The following is an 18,393-nucleotide window of genomic DNA, read 5'->3' as shown; positions in this document are numbered from 1 at the left end:
ACATTGTGTACATACTTTGCACAATATAAAAGTAAATGTCAATTTATTTTGTCAGCAAGACAAGTGTGTGGTATGGAGAGATATAAACTACTGAAAAGATAATGAAGTGCTTTTTACTGCCAAACTGGTGCCATTTTTGTTATACATGTATTGTTTTGTGCACATGGTGAGAAAATACATGAAGCTTAATTAAGCTATGTAGTATTTGAAGTAAATGCATGTCTCCAATAAACAATTAAAAAAGCACAGCCACTGTAGCCAACATCCCTTTAAGAGTAAATAAAAATCCATCTGCACTAGTATACCTCCATAGAGATAATTCACCTATTAAGTTGAAAAAAAAATTAACAGGGTACACACTTAGTAGCTAAAGTCCCACAATGATGTAGAGAAGCAAATTAATGGAGCTCATGACTAATACAGAGAGACTCTCAGGTTAATGGGCAAAGCAAGAAAGCCTAGGGATCTTTCATGTTAAATTTCTATTTTTGTCCCAACTCAAAATAATACCTCTCAGTAAGTACAATGGTTAGAGAAGGGTATTAGAGCTGCCAGTTTTGGCCTGACATTTAACACATATTTTTTCGCATGAAGGGATTTGAAGATGTTTACCGTATGACTGAGGTTTTGCCACATGCCAGATAGCACAGCACATAGTGTGCAGAATCCTTTTGCCTGGTGGGTTGCCTGTGTATTTTTGCTACATTGCCATGAATCTTTGGTCTCTAAATAAACCAAAAAGCTAATTCAGAATGGAAAATCATTAAGGTTAAACTAACCCCATGAAAACATACTTTAGAAATGATTCAGGGTATTTTTTTATGCATTTAAAATTGGGCCTTATCAATCAATCAATCAATCAATCAATCAATCAATCAATCAAGAACTCGGTTCCTTTTTGTTATAGCCTGGACCTGATCTATTAACAAGCAATGGAAGCTCATGACATATTGGAAAGACACAAACTATGCTCAAATCATAACACATTATACAGCACATAGTGTGCAGAATCCTTTTGCTTGGTGGGTTTCCTGTGTATTCTTGCTACATTGCCATGAACCTTTGGTCTCTAAATAACCCAAAAAGCCAATTCAGTATGGAAAATCATTAAGGTTAAGCCAACCCCATGAAAACATACTTTATAAATGATTCAGGGTATTTTTTTTATTCATTGAAAATTGGGCCTTATCAATCAATAAATAAACCAATCAATCAATCAATCAATCAATCAATCAATCAATCAATCAATCAATCAATCAATCAAGAACTTGGTTCCTTTTTGTTATAGGCTGGACCTGATCTATTAACAAGCAATGGAAGCTCATGACATATTGGAAAGACACAAACTATGCTCAAATCATAACACATCAAACACATATAATGGACGCATCAGTATTCTAATACCAAATGTGGTATCTGGTGCATTGACACACTGTTACTTTGGTCCATACCTTCCTCAAGGGTTCATTGAGGGTTATTGTTCATTACAATTCTTAACCAGAGAGGTTTTATTTGAAATAATTTCTGGTAAAGACATACTGTTGTCAGCTTCTATAGAGAACCCTTAAATAATCCATTCAGGAGTATACGTGTTACAAGAGTATAGATCAGAGGTGCCCAAACTTTTTCCTGTGAAGAACCAAACATCACAATTGACCAAGGGCTGTGGACTGAAAATAAATGTTGCATTCTACCAAGCATTATATTAAGCCTAAGATTTCCTTTTATTTATGATACAATATTTACAAATAAATAAATAAAAATTACTCTGTAATCTGCTTTACTAATGGAATATTATTTTAAAGGTTCAAGTTTGGTGATACTTATAGAACAATAATGAAGAATTCAATTTATTGTACAATAGAGTTCAATGACTTGTACAACTATTCTATTATATACTTTTAATGAAAGACATGACAAGACAAAGGCATTTCCCCCCTTTTTTCCTCTTGTCAGATATGTCATGGCCAACTTGTAGTGGCAACCATTTTAGGTTTGGTATAAAACTTGTTTAACAGGTGCAGCTGATTTTCTCCTGCAGCATGAATGATGCTAAGATTGTTAGATTGAAGTCTTTGCTGCAAAAATAAGAAGCTTGTGAAAAAAGGAGTAAATTTCCAGGTATAAAAGACAATCCCAAAACAAAACAAAAATAAAAATGTATTTATGTGTGTTGTTTGTGGTCTAGGCTGTGTTTATTAAAGAATTTGAAGTTTTCATTCTTTCATTAGTTTCATGTCAGTCGTTTTAAAGGGGATTGTGTATACACACACACACACACACACACACACACACACACACACACACACACACACACACACACATAATAGAATAGAAGAATAGACTTTGTCACATATAAATTGCAGCACAGTGAAATTCATTCTTCACAAATCCCAGCTTAAATATATGTTCCTCTTTACAATAACCCACAGATTCTCCATGGGGTTTAGGTTGGGCGAGTTTGCTGGCCAATCAAGCACATGGATACCATGGTCCTTAAACCAGGTATTAGTACTTTTGGCAGTGTGGGCAGGTGCCAAGTAATGTTGGAAATTGAAATTAGCATCTCCATAAAGCTGGTCAGCAGAGGGAAGCATGAAGAGCTCTAAAACTTCCTGGTAAACGGCTGTGCTGACCTTGGACCTGATAAAACACAGTGGACCAACACCAGCAGATGACATGACTCCCCAAACCACCACTGTCTGGGCAAACTTTACACTGGACCTCCAGTATTTTTTGTCCTTTGCCAAGGTATGACACCTCTGACATTGTCTCTGGTTCAGGAGTGGCTTGAAACAGGGAATGCATCAGTTGTAGCCCATGAATACGTCTGTGTGTGGTGGCTCTTGAAGCACTGACTCCAGCTGCAGTCCACCCTTTGTGAACCTCCCCCAAATTCTTGAATGGGCTTCATTTCACATTTTTCTACCACATGTTTTCCTTCCATTCAACTTTATAGTAATGTGCTTAGATACAGCACTCTGTGAACAGCAGCTTTCTTTAGTGATGACCTTTTGTGTCTTACCATCCATGTGCAGGGTGTCAATGATCGTCCTCTGGACAACTGTCAAGTCTTTCCCCATGATTGTGTAGCCTGAACCAGACTGAGACACCATTTAATGGCACTTTTACAGGTTTTTGGATTTAATTAGCTGATTAGAGTGTGACACCACTAGTCTTCAATATTGAACTTTTTTAGAATATTCAAATTTTCTGAAATAGTGAATTTGGGGTTTTTATTAGCTGTAAGTCTGTGTGTCTATATAATATACAAGTTCCACTTTTTGTAAGCGGGGATGGGGTGGACCAGCCCACAGCGTTGCAGAGGTCATGGAGAGACACTCCCGAGGACCAAGCCCTAGAGGCTGCCACACTCTGGGTCGAGTGCGCTTTGACCCTGAATGGAGCGGGGAGACCAGAGGACCCATAAGAGGACGCAATAGTGTCAATAATCCATCTGCTGAGGTTCTGCTTATTAGCAGGAAGGCTACTCCTTGGAGGGCCGTAGCAGATGAACAATTGTTCCGATTTCCTCTAAGGACTTGTCCTGTGAACGTAACAGTCCAGTGCTGGACCCGGACACAGCCAGTTCAATCTCTCCTGGTCTGGGGTCTGGAATGGAGGAGGATCGTGTGAACTATCAAGTCTTCCCCCATGATTGTGTAGCCTGAACCATACTGAGACACCCTTTAATGGCACTTTTACAGGTTTTTGGATTAAATTAGCTGATTAGAGTGTGACACCACGAGTCTCCAATAATTAACTTTTTCACAATATTCTAATTTACTGAAATAGTGAATTTTGGCCTTTCATTAGCTGTAAGCCATAATGATCAAAATTAAAAGAAATAAACTCTTCAAATATATCAGTCTGTGTCTATATAATATGCGAGTTTCACTTTTTGTGTTGTATTACTAAAATAAATAAACTTTTTAATGATATTCTAATTTAATGAGATGCACCTGAATATAGATAGATAGATAGATAGATAGATAGATAGATAGATAGATAGATAGATAGATAGATAGATAGATAGATAGATAGATAGATAGATGATGTTTTTTTCCTAGTTTTGTAGTCTTTCTGTCTTTCTGAGGCTCCTTCTTATATTAACTCGTGTCATTACCCAGGCTCACTTGAGGTTGCACTCAAAGTTGTGCTCAGCTGTTTAATGTGGAAAAAAGAAAAAGAAAAAAATATACAGGCAGGTCATTGCCTCTAAATCTCAGCAAGACATTTCAGAGAGAGGACAGCAAAGAGCCAGTGACACGTTAGTGTTTTTCCTCTTCTTGATTTATTCCGTTTGTGTAATCTGATAGTGCTGTACCGCCTGAGTTCAGACACCCAGAGCGCCGAGGCTGGAAACATTGCGAGCTTCGAATTGACACAGTTTACACTTTACAAACTTTTTGGATATAATAGAAAACTGGACAAAAATGCGAAGTGTTTGGACGTTGCTTTTTCTCAACATTTTGGGAAGATGTTGGGATATCTGGGGATTCCCACAACGGTGTAAACCCGGCAGTTATTTCCAAGGTCGGTCAACTGTGTCATTGATGTTAAAAAATGTAAAGCTATTACATAATTTAATACGAATCATTATTTATACATTATGTTGAGTTTTATAGACCTGCAGGAGTTCATAGACTGGTCAAGCTGAATTTATAATAAACTTGGCAGTGGTGTGCAAGTAGACAGACGGCTGGAATATGATTTAACGTTATTGACTGACCCCTAAGCTCCTGTATACAGTGCAGTATGCGCAATGCATTCTGTATAAAGCGATGATTTGTACGCAACATAAAGTGCACCACATGTTACATATGCAGCCTTTTGGGAAATCAGGAAATAATTAAAAATCTCTGTGTTTTACGCCATCTAGCGTTTGATACCATATAATTCAGATTTCTTTTTTTTTAAAGAAATATTTTCTCCCACACAGGACAGTGCAGGACTCCTGAGGAGAAACGTGAGTTGGCAAAGTGCTTGTTTGTGCTTGTGTACAGTATTTGGGTTTGTTTCCTTTTATTATTATTATCCTATTATTATACAGTTTACATGCTAATTATATTTGATCACATGTAAAAAGAAAAAAAAAAACAGCAACTTTAAACTTTATCTTATTACCAGAGGTGATAATACTTTACTGTATACTTTGTTAATGTAGTATTCCATTTTTACACAAATATCTGTGCTTAATCTGTACTTTTTACATTTTTAAACCAGACTCATTACTTTAGTTTTAATCTATTAGGTAAAATGTCAATATTTATTCTTTTCATTGCACACTGTTTTCAGTCCTTCAACCTATTTGCTGTCATTGTGCAGCTTTTTTAAATCTACCACTGGTGTATCATTTCCTGGCTCTCACACACCACAGAAGTAGACTAGTTTACAAAGCTCACAATGAGCAGATTGAAGGCAACAAGAAGTCTGGAGTTAACGTGGATGAGACAGAGGGAGTCAGCGATGTAAACATGACAGAACAGAGACATTCCTGATCACCTGATCATCATCTTTTCTCTGCTTGTGTTTTTATATGGTGGTTGTTCAGCCTGAATACATTAATTAGATAACAAAATTTTACATTTGAACAAAATTAATAACGCGTTAATAACGTGTTAACGCACATTCATTTTAACAGCACTAAATGTTTTAAAGCGTGATTAATGCAGCATGCATTTCTGTTTGACAATTTTTATTAAATATATAAATAAATAAATAAATATAAAAGGAATGAAATGAAAATCAAACGAAAACCTTCAACGCAACACACAACGTCTTATGTTTCTCAAATATAAAATATTATTATGTGAGGTCCAGTTACCAGCCTGACACTAAAAGAGGTAGTAGTAATGGCTACTTTTTACATGTCAGAGGCCAAACTGAACTTGAGTAAAAAATTATAGTCAGTACTTTACCTTTTACCAGAGTCTTTTAAGACTTGATTATCTGTACTTTTACTTAAGTGAAGGATGACCGTGCTTTTGCCACCTTTTCTTATCACCTATCACTTAATCAGCTTATCATGTTACAGCACTATTAGTAACTCATATGATTATAACTCATATGAGTCTTTCAATGTCTCTAGATTAGGTATGTAACCCTAGTTCCCTGAGGGAACAAGACGCTGCATTGGAACGCTTCGGGATCGCGGCTGCATTGTCCATGCTCTGAATAATGTGTGTAATCAGTCAAAATTGAAGGCAGGCTGCCACCGGCTGGGTGACGTCACAACCAGGAAGTATAAAGCAAACATGGAGTAAAGCCGCTTCAGCTTCTGGAACCATGAAGGAAGCGCTGAAGGGACGCTGGAGGTGTGGCATAGAGATGCAGTGTCTCGTTCCCTCAGGAAACTAGGGTTAAATACGTAACCTAGAAACGTTTCCTTTCAGGAACTCGAGCTCCGTTGGAATGCTTTGCGAACAAGGGTCCAATACCACCACACTGACCAGTCCCTGACTAGTGTGAAAGAGCACACCTAGGTCGAAGGACAGAAGTGGCAGGAGTGGCACAGAGATCAAGGTTGTAAAACCTAACAAAGGTGAGCAGGGTGGACCAGCACGCAGCGTTGCAGAGGTCGTGGAGGGACATTCCAGAGGACCAAGCCCTAGAGGCTGCCACACTCGGGGTCGAGTGCGCTCTGACCCCGAATAGAGCGGGGAGATAGCGCAATAATACACATAATAGCGCAATAATCCATCTGCTGAGGGTCTGCTTATGAGCAGGAATGCCTCTACCTGGAGGGCCGTTGCAGATGAACAATTGTTCCAACTTCCTCCAAGGACTTGTTGTTGCAAGTACAGTTAAGTGCTCGGACCGGACACAACGGGTTCAAGCTCTCCTGTTCTGGGGTCTGGAATGGAGAATGATTAAATGCCTGGAGCCTTACAGGTCGTGGGACGACTGAGGGCACCTTGGGGACAAAACCCGCTCTATGGTGCAGGAAGGCACTGTAAAAATGCCTGGAGTGAGCTCCAGAAAGGAGGGTGCCACAGAGAGGGCCTGTAGATTACCTACTGTCTTCAGAGAGCAGATAGCCAGCCCTTTTGTGAACTGTTTCTGCAGGAACTCCAGCACTAACCCTACTGGGCAGTGGACTCGGTCCAATTGGTGCTGAGCGCACCACACAGTGAACAGACACCATCTCGCGGCATACGACTTCTTCGATGGAGGGAGCTCTGGATTGGAGAATGGTCTCTACTACCTTAGTGGAGAGACCAGCACCTTGGAGTTGCGCCCCTTCAGGGGCCACAGCCACAGCTTCCACAGCTCGGGGGTGATCTATTGTGCCCCCTGATAAAGAAAGGAGATGTCTTCTCAGAGGAATCTCCCATGGAGGCTGCTCGAGGAGGACCACCAATTCCACAAAACACAGATGGCCAGACCACCGCGGAGCTACCAGGAGGAGACAGACTCCATCCCGCCGAACTCTCTTCAGAACTCCCGGAAGCAGCATGACAGGGGTTAAGGCATAAAGGTTCCACCACGGCTGTGCCATGGCATCTAGTCCCAGCGGGGCTGGAGGATATAGGGAGAACCACAAGGGCCCGTGCAACGTCTTTAGAGATGCAAACAGATCTACTTGGGCTTTGCCAAACTTCTCCCTGATTTGTTTCACCATGAGGTGAAGGTGCCATTCCCGGGGTCTGGACCGTTCCGTGAGAACCCATGGGCCCTGAGCCACCACTGAAGGGGTCTCATGTACAAGAGGCCAAGTGGAATGACATTTTCTCTGAAACTGCCTGGCAGTGAGTGACTGCTATTCTCTGACCTTCCTGACCACCGTAAGGATGGACGTAATGCGGACAGAAGAAAGCTGCATGCACATAGTCATCGAATCCTATATGACGCCGAGATAGGTGTTTCTCTGTGATTAAGAAAGCACACTCTTTCTGGCATTCAGCTAAAACCCCAGTTCTTTCATGTGAGTGAGAACGAAATCCCGATGCCTGACCGCTAACTGCTCTGATCAAGCTAATATCAACCAAAGTACCGGAAGTACCGGCTGTAGAACCCAGAACCTCTGTCTGACGGCAGGACCACCTTAATGGCCTCTTTCCTCAGGAGAGTGTCTACTTCTCATTCCATGACCAGAGCCTGCTTGCTTCCCAGAGTGGGACAGAGCCAGTTGAACCGGGGTGGATGAGACCCGAAACTGAATCGTATAGCCTCGCTCTACAGTGCACAAGACCTATCGGGACATGTCTGTCAGAGCTATCCAGGCTGCCAGATGCTCCCTTAAGGGTATTAATCTCTCGAGACTAACCCCCGGTCCGTCTAGTGCCGGGGCAGTGCCCTGACCACGGTGTATTACAACGTCTTGGGGCTAATGGGGCAAAATGAGAAAGGTCCCAAAAAATGGCAGACCCCGACACGGAGGCTGTGATGCTGGGAGCAAAAAGCACTCGTCGAGCTTACTAGATGAAGGGGCTTTATGCTCATCGACCAGCTATGTCCAGCTTCTGGAAGGCATGTGTCACAAACTCCAGGAGCTCCTCGCTATCGGCCTCCCTCGAGAGCCGATATAGCATGCTCCGCTCCCAAGCAAGCCACACAAAGGCTGTGTGTTTCCCGGGGGCAATGAGACGTGCACAGCTGAAAAGTGTGCTTGGTTTTCTTCAATGCCTTAATTTTTTTTTTGACAGACAAACAAACAACATTAAATTTCACACAGAGCATTTTGTGAACAAACAGAAGCTGAAGCCGGCTTCACTGTGCGTTTTATACTTCCTGGTCATGACGTCACCCCGCCGGTGACAGCCTGCCTTCAATTTTGTCTAATTACACACATTATTCAGAGCATGGACAACACAGCCACGTTCCCAAAGCGTTCGGATGCAGCTCAAGTTCTTGAAAGGGTACTGTGGTGACCAGTGTAGTTTATCAGCATGCACAAAGTATAAAGCTTTAAAGTGTATGGGCTATAACAAAAAAAAAGATTTGAATTTGTTGTTGGACTGCATTACATGTTTTGTGTATTCTTAGATGCTTTGCTGCTCACCACAGTTGTACAAAAAAAAGTGCTTATTTGATTTGGTATAGATGTCCTGTCAGCTCAGACCAGACAGGCTATTATTCTCTGATCTTCGATTATTTATCTTAACATTAACATCTGTACAAATTAACACTTTTAAAAATTATTCAGTATTTCCAGTGCCTAATTGACATTACAAAATGTTTCACTGAAAAGAAACGAAAAACATCTCTTACTGTGTTGTGTCAAACTGATTGTACTTCCCATGAAAGACAAAATAGAAGCATGGTCATCTAATAGAACTTGAAACTCATATGCAATTAAGCCATAATAAGAACCGTTTTGTATGGAATGTTCGAACATTTCCAGAAAGTTGGTTTGCCAGTAATTCTGTCATGGACAATATTTCTCACTCATTATCAGTTCTCAGTTAGAGAAATGTTGACTTGTGCAGTCATGTATACTGCTTTATATTGCATTCGCTAGCAGCCATAGCACAGATATCCAAGGAAAAGACACTTCTAATGCTGTAAGGGTGGTATTATATAAGTAGAAAATACACCTCAACAAGTAAGTAGTATTTTTAAACTATTTCCTATACTGAAACATTTCAGTCAGTGCTAGTGTTTATATTGTGTATTTCTCTTTTACTTGTCTAGCCAAATGCACAGATATCATGTTGACCTACTGTAAAGATATGCCCTACTCCACCACCATGTATCCTAACCTCCTGGAACAAAAAAGTCGCAATGAGGCTGAGCAAAGTGTGGAGTATCTCCTGCTGAATGTAGTTAATTCATTATTAAATGGGGAGTGCAGTCCATATATACTTATGCTGGGCTGCTCCATCATTGCACCACGCTGTGAGAACCACAAGATCCTGAAGCCCTGCCGCAGCACTTGTGAGTCTGTGCACAAAGCCTGTGATCGAATGTTTGAGCGCATTGGAATGGCCTGGCCCTACTTTTTAGACTGTGATCGCTTTTTTGTTAGTGAAGAGGAGGGCTGCTATGACCCACTGGAAGGCCTGAGAGGTAATATTTAATCTGATCATTTGTTTCCAACTTTTTATGAACTATCCTTATTTAAATGCACAAAATATTTGGTATGTTGTTTAAAATTACAGTACCTATCATGTGATATTGTGCATGACTAAATTACAAGGGTTTCTAAAAAAAAAATTGCTTTTAAATATGCACTGACAATCATGTTTATGCCTACAGTACAGTATATAGAGATGCTTTGAAAAGTTTACACAAGCCTGTTAAATGACAGATTTGTGGGATTTAAGTTATATGATACAACCAACAAATTATGTAACATTGTATTCCACTCTTCTGTGCTAAAGTGCTCCAGAGCTATAAAATAGAAATGGGATCTCATCTGTTCAATGGGATTTAGATCTGTGCTCTGACTGGGCAACGGTCCAAAATTTTGATCTTTTCCTGAAGCCAAATTTTAGTTGACCTGGATTTGTGATTTGAGGTATTATGTTAGAGGGTGATAATTTCACCTGTTAAACAGAGGCCTATATGTTTAGTACAAAAATAGATTGGCAATCTGAGCTATCCATAAATTTTTCTACATTAACTAGATCTCCAGTCCTATGTTTATACCCCCCAAAAATGTTGGTCTTATCAGACCACAACACATTTTGGCACATAGTTTTGGTAAAATCTGGGTAGATTATTTTTTGTGAGAATGTTATTCCTTCTAACCACTGTATCTCCAAATGTGAAAAATATGAGAGATTGTTGTCACATGCAGGAAGTGACCAGTCTTCTTCTTCTTCTTCTTCTTCTTCTTCTTCTTCTTCTTCTTCTTCTTCTTCTTCTTCTATTTTCAGCTGCTCCCGTTAGGGGTTGCCACAGTGGGTCATCCGTCTCCATACTACCCTGTCCTTTACATCTGCCTCTTTCAAACCAACTACCTGAATGTCTTCTCTCACCACATCCATAAACCTCCTCCTTGGTCTTCCTCTTTTCCACCTTACTGGCGCTCCATCCTCAGCATTATTCTACCAATATACCCCATGTCCCTATTCTGCACATGTCTAAACCATCTCAATCGTGCCTCCCTAACCTTGTCTCCAAAACATCCTACATGTGCTGTCTCTTTAATAAACTCACTTTTAATCCTGTCCATCCTCATCACTCCCAATGAAAATCTCAACATCTTCAACTCTGCCACTTCCAGCTCCACCTCCTGTTTTTTAGCCCACAGTCCTATAAACTTTGCCTTTTACTCTTACAGATACCCTTCTATCACAAATCACTCTTGCCACTCTTCTCCACCCTTTCCACCTTGTCTGCATTTTTTTCTTCACTTCTCTAACACACTCTACATTAGTTTGCAGTGTTGACCCCATGTACCTACAGTAAACACATCCACCTTCACCACCTCTTCTTCCTGCAACCACACCGCTTCACTGCCCTCCCTCTCATTTACACACATGTACTCTGTCTTACTCCTACTGACTTTCATTTCACTTCTCTTTAGTACATACCTTCCCTTCTCCAGGCTCTTCTCCATCTGCTCCCTACTTTCCCCACAAATAACAATATCATCCACAAACATCATAGTCCATCAACCTGTCCAAAACCATTGCAAACAGGAAAGGGCTCAGAGCCGATCCTTGATGCAGTACCACCTCCACCTTGAACCAGTTTGTTATTCCTAATGCACACTTCACTGCTGTCACACTGTCCTCATACATGTCCTGCACCACCCTAACATACTTCTCTGCCACACCTGAGTTTCTAATACAATACCATAACTCCTTTCTCTGCACTCTGTCGTACGCTTTCTCTAAATCCATAAACACACAATGCAACTCCTTCTGACTTTCTCTATATTCTCCATCAACATTCATAAAGCAAATAATGCATCTGTGGTGCACATCAAGTCTTGGTCAGCTTGGCTTCCACTACTCTTTCCCATAACTTCATGGTGTGAGTGATCAACTTTATTCCCCCGTAGTTACTGCAGGTCTGCACATCTCCCTTATTCTTTAAAATTGGTACCAGCACACTCCTTCTCCATTCCTCAGCTATCTAACATTTTAAACACTCCACTGACATCTCTTCTAAACATCTCCACGCTTCTAATGGTATGTCATCTGGGCCAATTGACTTTCCACTCTTCATCCTCTTAATAGCTGCTCTCACTTCCTCCAACCAATCCTATCTACATCCAACCATCTCTCTCTCTTATTTTCCTCATTCATCAGCTGCTCAAAATAATCGCTCCACCTTCTCGACACTAGTCAACACATTTTCATCTGCATACTTTATTGCTCTGACTTGCAGTACATCCTTCCCAGCTCAGTCCCTCTGCCTGGCCAATCAGTATAAATCCTTTTTTTCCCTTTCTTAATGTCCAACTTCTGATACAGCTTCTCATATGTCCTTTCCTTTGCTCACATCCCTCTTTGCCTGCTGTCACATCTTCTTGTACTCCTGCATACTTTTCTCATCTCTCTGCCGATCTCAATTCTGTTTAGTCAACCTCTTTCTCTTTATGATTTCCTGCACTTCCTCATTCCACCACCATGTCTCTTTGTCTTCTTTTCCCTTGCCAGATGTCACACCAAGTACCTTTCTATCTGTCTCCCTTATCACTTCTGCAGTAGTCGCCCAATCATCCAGCACCTCTTCACCAGCACCAAGCCCCTGTCTGACCTCTTCCCTGAACCTCACACTACAGTCTTCCTCCTTCAGTTTCCACCATCTTATTCTTTTTCAGTCCTCACTCTCCTCTTCTTCTTCTTCTTTACCTCCATAGCCATCCTACAGACCACCATCTAATGTTGTCTATCTATACTGTCCCCTGCCAACACCTTACAGTCTCCAATCTCCTTCAGGTTGCATCTCCAGTATAGAACATAGTCCACCTGTGTGCACCTTCCTCTACTCATATACGTCACCCTATGCTCCTCCTTCTTCTTAAAAAAAAAATGTACCACTGCAATTTCCATGCATTTCACAAAATCTAACACCATCTGCCCTTCCACATTCCTCTTTTTAAGGCCATACCTACCTATCACCTACTCATCACCTTTGTTCCAATTATCCGGGCTTGTATCCAGCACTAAGAGTGCACTGGCTTGGGCAACCCTAACCTAACCCGGTACTTGCCATATATACCTGCAGCTCCTTTAATGTTGTCATAGGCCATGTACAGCCTTTTGGTCGTGTTTTCCTTTATTTTAGAGGGATTATCTGTTTGTGGCAATGTCACTGTGAATTTTAGAACTTTAAAGTGTACACACACACACACACACACACACACACACACACACACACACACACACACACACACATATATATATATATATTATATATATTTGTGTGAATTAAATATATCTTTTAAACTCTTTTAATTAAAGAAGAAGAGCCTGAGATGGATAACCTTTCAATAGAAGAATCCTCATCAACAATCCAGTTCATGTATCACTCCAACACACAAATGTTCAACATCCTCAATAAGACAGCACAAGAATGCTCTCACATTTCAAGGACATACAGCATTGGGCAGAGCTTCGAAAGGAAAGATCTGCTTGTAATTGAGTTTTCAAGCAACCCTGGAGAACATGAACTATGTAAGTGATTCAAAAGCAATAGCTGTTAGATGGTTCAATAAATGCACTGGAGCAGAGTTAACTCTAACATTTTTTGCTGTATAAATTCTTGTACTGCATTTATCCTTTTTTTGCTTTAAAAAGTTCCCAAAGACAACAATGTAAAAACCCAACACAATAGCTCTTGTGGAAAACAAATGCCAAAACAAATGTTTGATGATAGTGGCCAATAAGTGCAAAGTTTGTTGTTTTCTGTTTTCTCTTGTTTGGTAAGTGAAACCAGAGGTCAAATACATTGGAAACATGCATGGGAATGAGGTCATGGGTCGAGAGCTGCTGATTTACTTGGCTCAGTACCTGTGTACTGAGTATCTTTTGGGAAATACACGGATCCAAACTCTCATCAATACCACACGCATCCACATTTTGCCCTCCATGAACCCTGATGGTTTTGAATTAGCCCTTTCTGAAATGAACAGAGGTTCTGACTCAAATCATGATGAGGTGAGAGGCTATTATCTCATTTGTTCCCAATAATTTTTTGCTATTAATATTTATTTACAATATTCTTCATTCAATTTTGATAGAGGAAGAAAATGTTTATATTTTATTGCATTTTGATTGACGCTGTTCAATGTGAAGCTGTCTGAATTGTCTATGATTTCAACTGTCCCCCTTTGAATACTACATCCCTGCAAACTTTATGTCCATGTGAATTATTGGACTAATGTAACATTAGTCTTACTGTCTGTAGCTTCAGAAGGGTTGATTTACAATGCAGTTTTTTGTTGCACAAGAAATGCAACTTATTACAGAAGGACCATTGTAAGAGTTTATGATGCTTTTGAGATAAACCACAGAGGTATTCATGGATTTCACACAGTGGTTTGCAGGAATTTACAAGTGGAAGACACATGTGGTTTAAATCATCACCAATCCAAAACCACTAGTGTGAATACTTTTGTCCAGACAATACATTTATTTATTGTCATAATAAATTCACAGGATATCATATACACTGGATATACAGCTGGTCATTACAATGCCCAGAATATAGACCTCAATAGGAATTTCCCAGACCTGACTTCTTTTGTCTATGACCAGCGGAGACTCAAATACTTTCGCAATGACCATATTCACATTCCAGACTCATATTGGCTTGGTAAGGTAAGATCTTAATCCCTATATTCAGAAGCACCACAAAATACATATATGATTTCATTTATGTAAAAAGTTAAACTGTAGTGTAATGATTGTGTGTGTGTGTGTGTGTGTGTGTGTGTGTGTGTGTGTGTGTGTGTGTGTGTGTGTGTATACATTATAAAGGTTGCTCCAGAGACATATGCTGTTATGAAGTGGATACGGTCCATTCCGTTTGTTCTGTCTGCCAGCTTTCATGGAGGAGAACTTGTGGTGTCTTACCCTTATGACCTCTCAAAGCATCCTCAGAACATGTTCTCTCCCACTCCAGATGAGCAGGTGACTCTTGGCAGCTAATAGGCAAATTTCATCACTGTACTGTTGTAACACTGCCATGAATAAGTACTAGTTATGAACTGCAGTAAGCCAACTGATGCAACACAAGCAATCAAAATCTCAATACCAAATACAATTGCAGCAGTGTTACACAAGATATTTGAATTGCAGGTCTTCAGGCAGTTGGCCAGGACTTATGCATATGCCCATTCCACAATGTCTAGTCAGGACACTGACAGGTGTGGTGGCAAATATGCTGATAAAGAAGGGATTGTAAATGGGGCTCAGTGGTACAACAAAATAGGAGGTAAGCATGGTAAACATACACTATTAATTGAATTAATGTTGCCATGATCAGGTTTATATAAAATTATTTCCCACCTTCCTTTTTATGGCAGGAATGGGAGACTTTAATTACCTCCACACAAATTGCTTTGAGATAACAGTAGAGCTGGGGTGTGACAAATTCCCAGCAGAGGATGATTTATCTACAGGCTGGTTAGAAAATAAAGAGGCTCTCCTGACTTTCTTGGAGTCGGTAAGACAATCAATACATACAATTTCATTTTTAAAAAATGAAATAAAACCTGAATTTCACCCTACCCTCAGCTAAAACAAAGCTGCCAATCTCTCTAACTTTTCTCAACAAGTCCTCTATTCAGTCTTGTTCACTTTTTCATCAAGCTTCAGAATTCAGAATTTTGCCATCTCTTATAATTTATCCTTGTACATATATCAGTTTCAAGCAAAAAAACAAACGTGAGACCGTGAGCTTTTTGGAGCAAGTTTTTTCAAGGCACGAAACGACATGAAAATAACTAAAAGATTACTGTGTTTATTAATAGACTACAGGGTAAAAAAATCAATCTGTATTTTTTATTACTAAAAGATTTTGAGAAAATGCTACATAACAATGGAGTAAGTTTCAAGTTTTATTTCTATGGCACTTTTCACAACAGACATTGTCTCAAAGCAGACAGACATTTTCTCAAAGCAGTAATAACGAATCTTCAGATTGTTAGAGCATTTGTATAGCAGTGGTAAAAAAATCTTCTGTATGACTAAATTTGTATTTCTAATTAAGTATGATGCTGTCTAAATGTTTGTTTTCTGTTCTGTATATATATTCTAGGTGCATAGGGGTATTAAAGGAATTGTGAAAGATGAAGATGGCCATGGTATTAAAGGAGCCACTGTATCAATCAGAGGGAACAGGCATTTCATCACTACAGGTACTTTTGCATGAATTGTTAAATACATGAAGCTAAAAACTGTGTGCTATGCTTTGATGACTTCCAAACACCCCATTTTCAGATCAATACCTCGTACCTCAATACCAATAGGCTGTCTATGCTTTTGCTTAGTATTGCTTTTTGTCTAAATGTGTATCTCTTCATGATTTATCAGCTGAAAATGGTGATTATTGGAGACTGCTGACACCAGGGACCCACATTGTCATTGCCTCAGCACCGGGTTATAGCAAAGTCATGAAGCGGGTACACCTCCCTGCTCACATGCAGAAGGCTGGTCGAGTGGACTTTGTGCTTAAGAAAGTTCCATTGGAGCCAGAGATTAATGAATTGAACATCCTTCATTTGGGTAGCTATGAGCGCTTTGACCCTTATAACCTGCTGGCACAGTATTACACTAGAGAAACTAGGCAGAATGTAGAGGAGCGGCAGGAGAAGCCCTGGTGGTGGCCTTATTTTACACAGTTGGGTAACCAAAACCCCTCCTGGCTCCTGAGAAATTAGCTCCATCTAGTGCTCTGAAATTATCTACGCAGCCTATGCTTGGGTCAGTTTTAAGACTATAAATGAGTGTATTGTAGACATATAACACAACTATATATATATATATATATATATATATATATATATATATATATATATATATATATATATATATATATATATATATATATATATATATATATATATATATATATATATATATATATATATATATATATATATATATATATATATATATATATATATATATATATATATATATATATATATATATATATATATATATATATATATATATACATCTAATGAAATTTTACAGTTTATGAACTTTTCTTTATCATTTCATTCCAGATATCTATTATCAATATTTGTATAAAGACAAAATTACATCTGAATAAATTTTTTGTATAAGTATGGCAAAAATGAAATAAAGGTGGGGTTAAAGAGTAGAGTGTGTTGTATGCCATTCTGGTGCGAATAATGTGTACCTGAGTTAGTTGATAAAAGCTTATTCATGTCTGTTATTCCAATTTTGCACAACAGTGAAAATGAATTAGGGAAGTAATCCTATTTCAAGAATGTTTTAGGCTCCTGCTGTCAATTAATTTTAAAGATTAGGAGAAGCAGAGGGTGATGGAAAGAATCAGTGATTCCTTGTGAGGGTGTCAGATGTAGCCAGGAGGAAAGGACAAGTAGATCAGAATGTGAATGTGTGTGCATGTGCATGTGTGTGTGTGTGTGTGTGTGTGTGTGTGTGTGTGTGTGTGTGTGTGTGTGTGTGTATAACTTTGATGTGGTGCATTTTATATTGATAATGATTCCTTTAATTATAAAAAATAAATATGTACATAGGATACACTGAGTTAGTTTGTGTGTTCAGGTGTCAGCTTGGCCAGTGCATAAATCATATGCTCTCAGGTTGTTTACATTTACCTAACACATATTTCTAAAAGTATAATTAAGTGTAACACAATTAGTTTCCAAACACCAGAAAGCAGAAAGCACCTGTTAGTATCAACATATAAACTAGGTTAAAAATGTTGCAAGAATTTTGCAAGATTCTTATTTAAGTTAAGGGAAAATATTTTGTGAAGTTTTTGAAAGTGTATCTGGACAGTAGACTGGATTGAGTAGGTAATTAGCTTCAACTGTGTGTGTGTGTGTGTATATATATATATATATATATATATATATATATATATATATATATATATATATATATATATATATATATATATATATATTTATTTATATATATATATATATATATATATATATATATATATATATATATATATATATATATATATATATATATATATATATATATATAAAATAAAAAGATTGTATAAACTAGTTGGCAAACACTTAAATAAAGCAATGAATTGTGTAATAATAAGAGATCCACCAGGGGGCAGCAATGTTCTTTTGGGGCCATTTTTTTAACAGATTTCATAGCCCCATCCATGACTTTGCATTTTAGCAATTGGTGTTGTTCTTGTCGCTAGTGATGGTAGTGCTGGTGTTTTTTTTACAGAGTCACAGACCTGTTATAAATAAAATTGCCCATTGTTACTTAAGTAGATGTCCTCAAACCAGGAGACTGC

At 38.9% G+C, this 18,393-nt stretch overlaps 1 protein-coding gene across 1 annotated transcript; it reads left to right on the top strand.

The window, feature by feature from the left end:
- The first annotated feature begins 4,249 nt into the window (after nucleotides 1–4,249).
- On the top strand, nucleotides 4,250–16,871 carry LOC124388007 (carboxypeptidase Z-like). The gene is made up of 11 exons (XM_046852627.1): nucleotides 4,250–4,536; nucleotides 4,943–4,969; nucleotides 9,637–10,011; nucleotides 13,365–13,577; nucleotides 13,831–14,060; nucleotides 14,562–14,723; nucleotides 14,883–15,035; nucleotides 15,204–15,339; nucleotides 15,431–15,570; nucleotides 16,165–16,264; nucleotides 16,440–16,871. The coding sequence occupies exons 1-11, from the start codon at nucleotides 4,437–4,439 to the stop codon at nucleotides 16,784–16,786; spliced, it is 1,983 nt and encodes a 660-aa protein (XP_046708583.1). The 5' UTR covers nucleotides 4,250–4,436; the 3' UTR covers nucleotides 16,787–16,871.
- Nucleotides 16,872–18,393: the final 1,522 nt, after the last annotated feature.

The sequence above is a fragment of the Silurus meridionalis genome, chromosome 6 (assembly GCF_014805685.1).
Source record: "Silurus meridionalis isolate SWU-2019-XX chromosome 6, ASM1480568v1, whole genome shotgun sequence".
Lineage (NCBI taxonomy): Eukaryota > Metazoa > Chordata > Actinopteri > Siluriformes > Siluridae > Silurus > Silurus meridionalis.
Note: the sequence above shows the minus strand (reverse complement) of the source record. Positions and strands in the feature narration are given on the sequence as shown.

What these genes read in the sequence shown, in the direction of transcription:
- LOC124388007 (XM_046852627.1), top strand. Translation starts at nt 4,437, where the DNA reads ATGCGAAGTGTTTGGACGTTGCTTTTTCTCAACATTTTGGGAAGATGT. An exon ending in CCCACTGGAAGGCCTGAGAG is followed by an intron (nt 10,012 to 13,364) that starts GTAATATTTAAT and finishes TTTTAATTAAAG; the next exon opens with AAGAAGAGCCTGAGATGGAT. An exon ending in CAGGCATTTCATCACTACAG is followed by an intron (nt 16,265 to 16,439) that starts GTACTTTTGCAT and finishes ATGATTTATCAG; the next exon opens with CTGAAAATGGTGATTATTGG.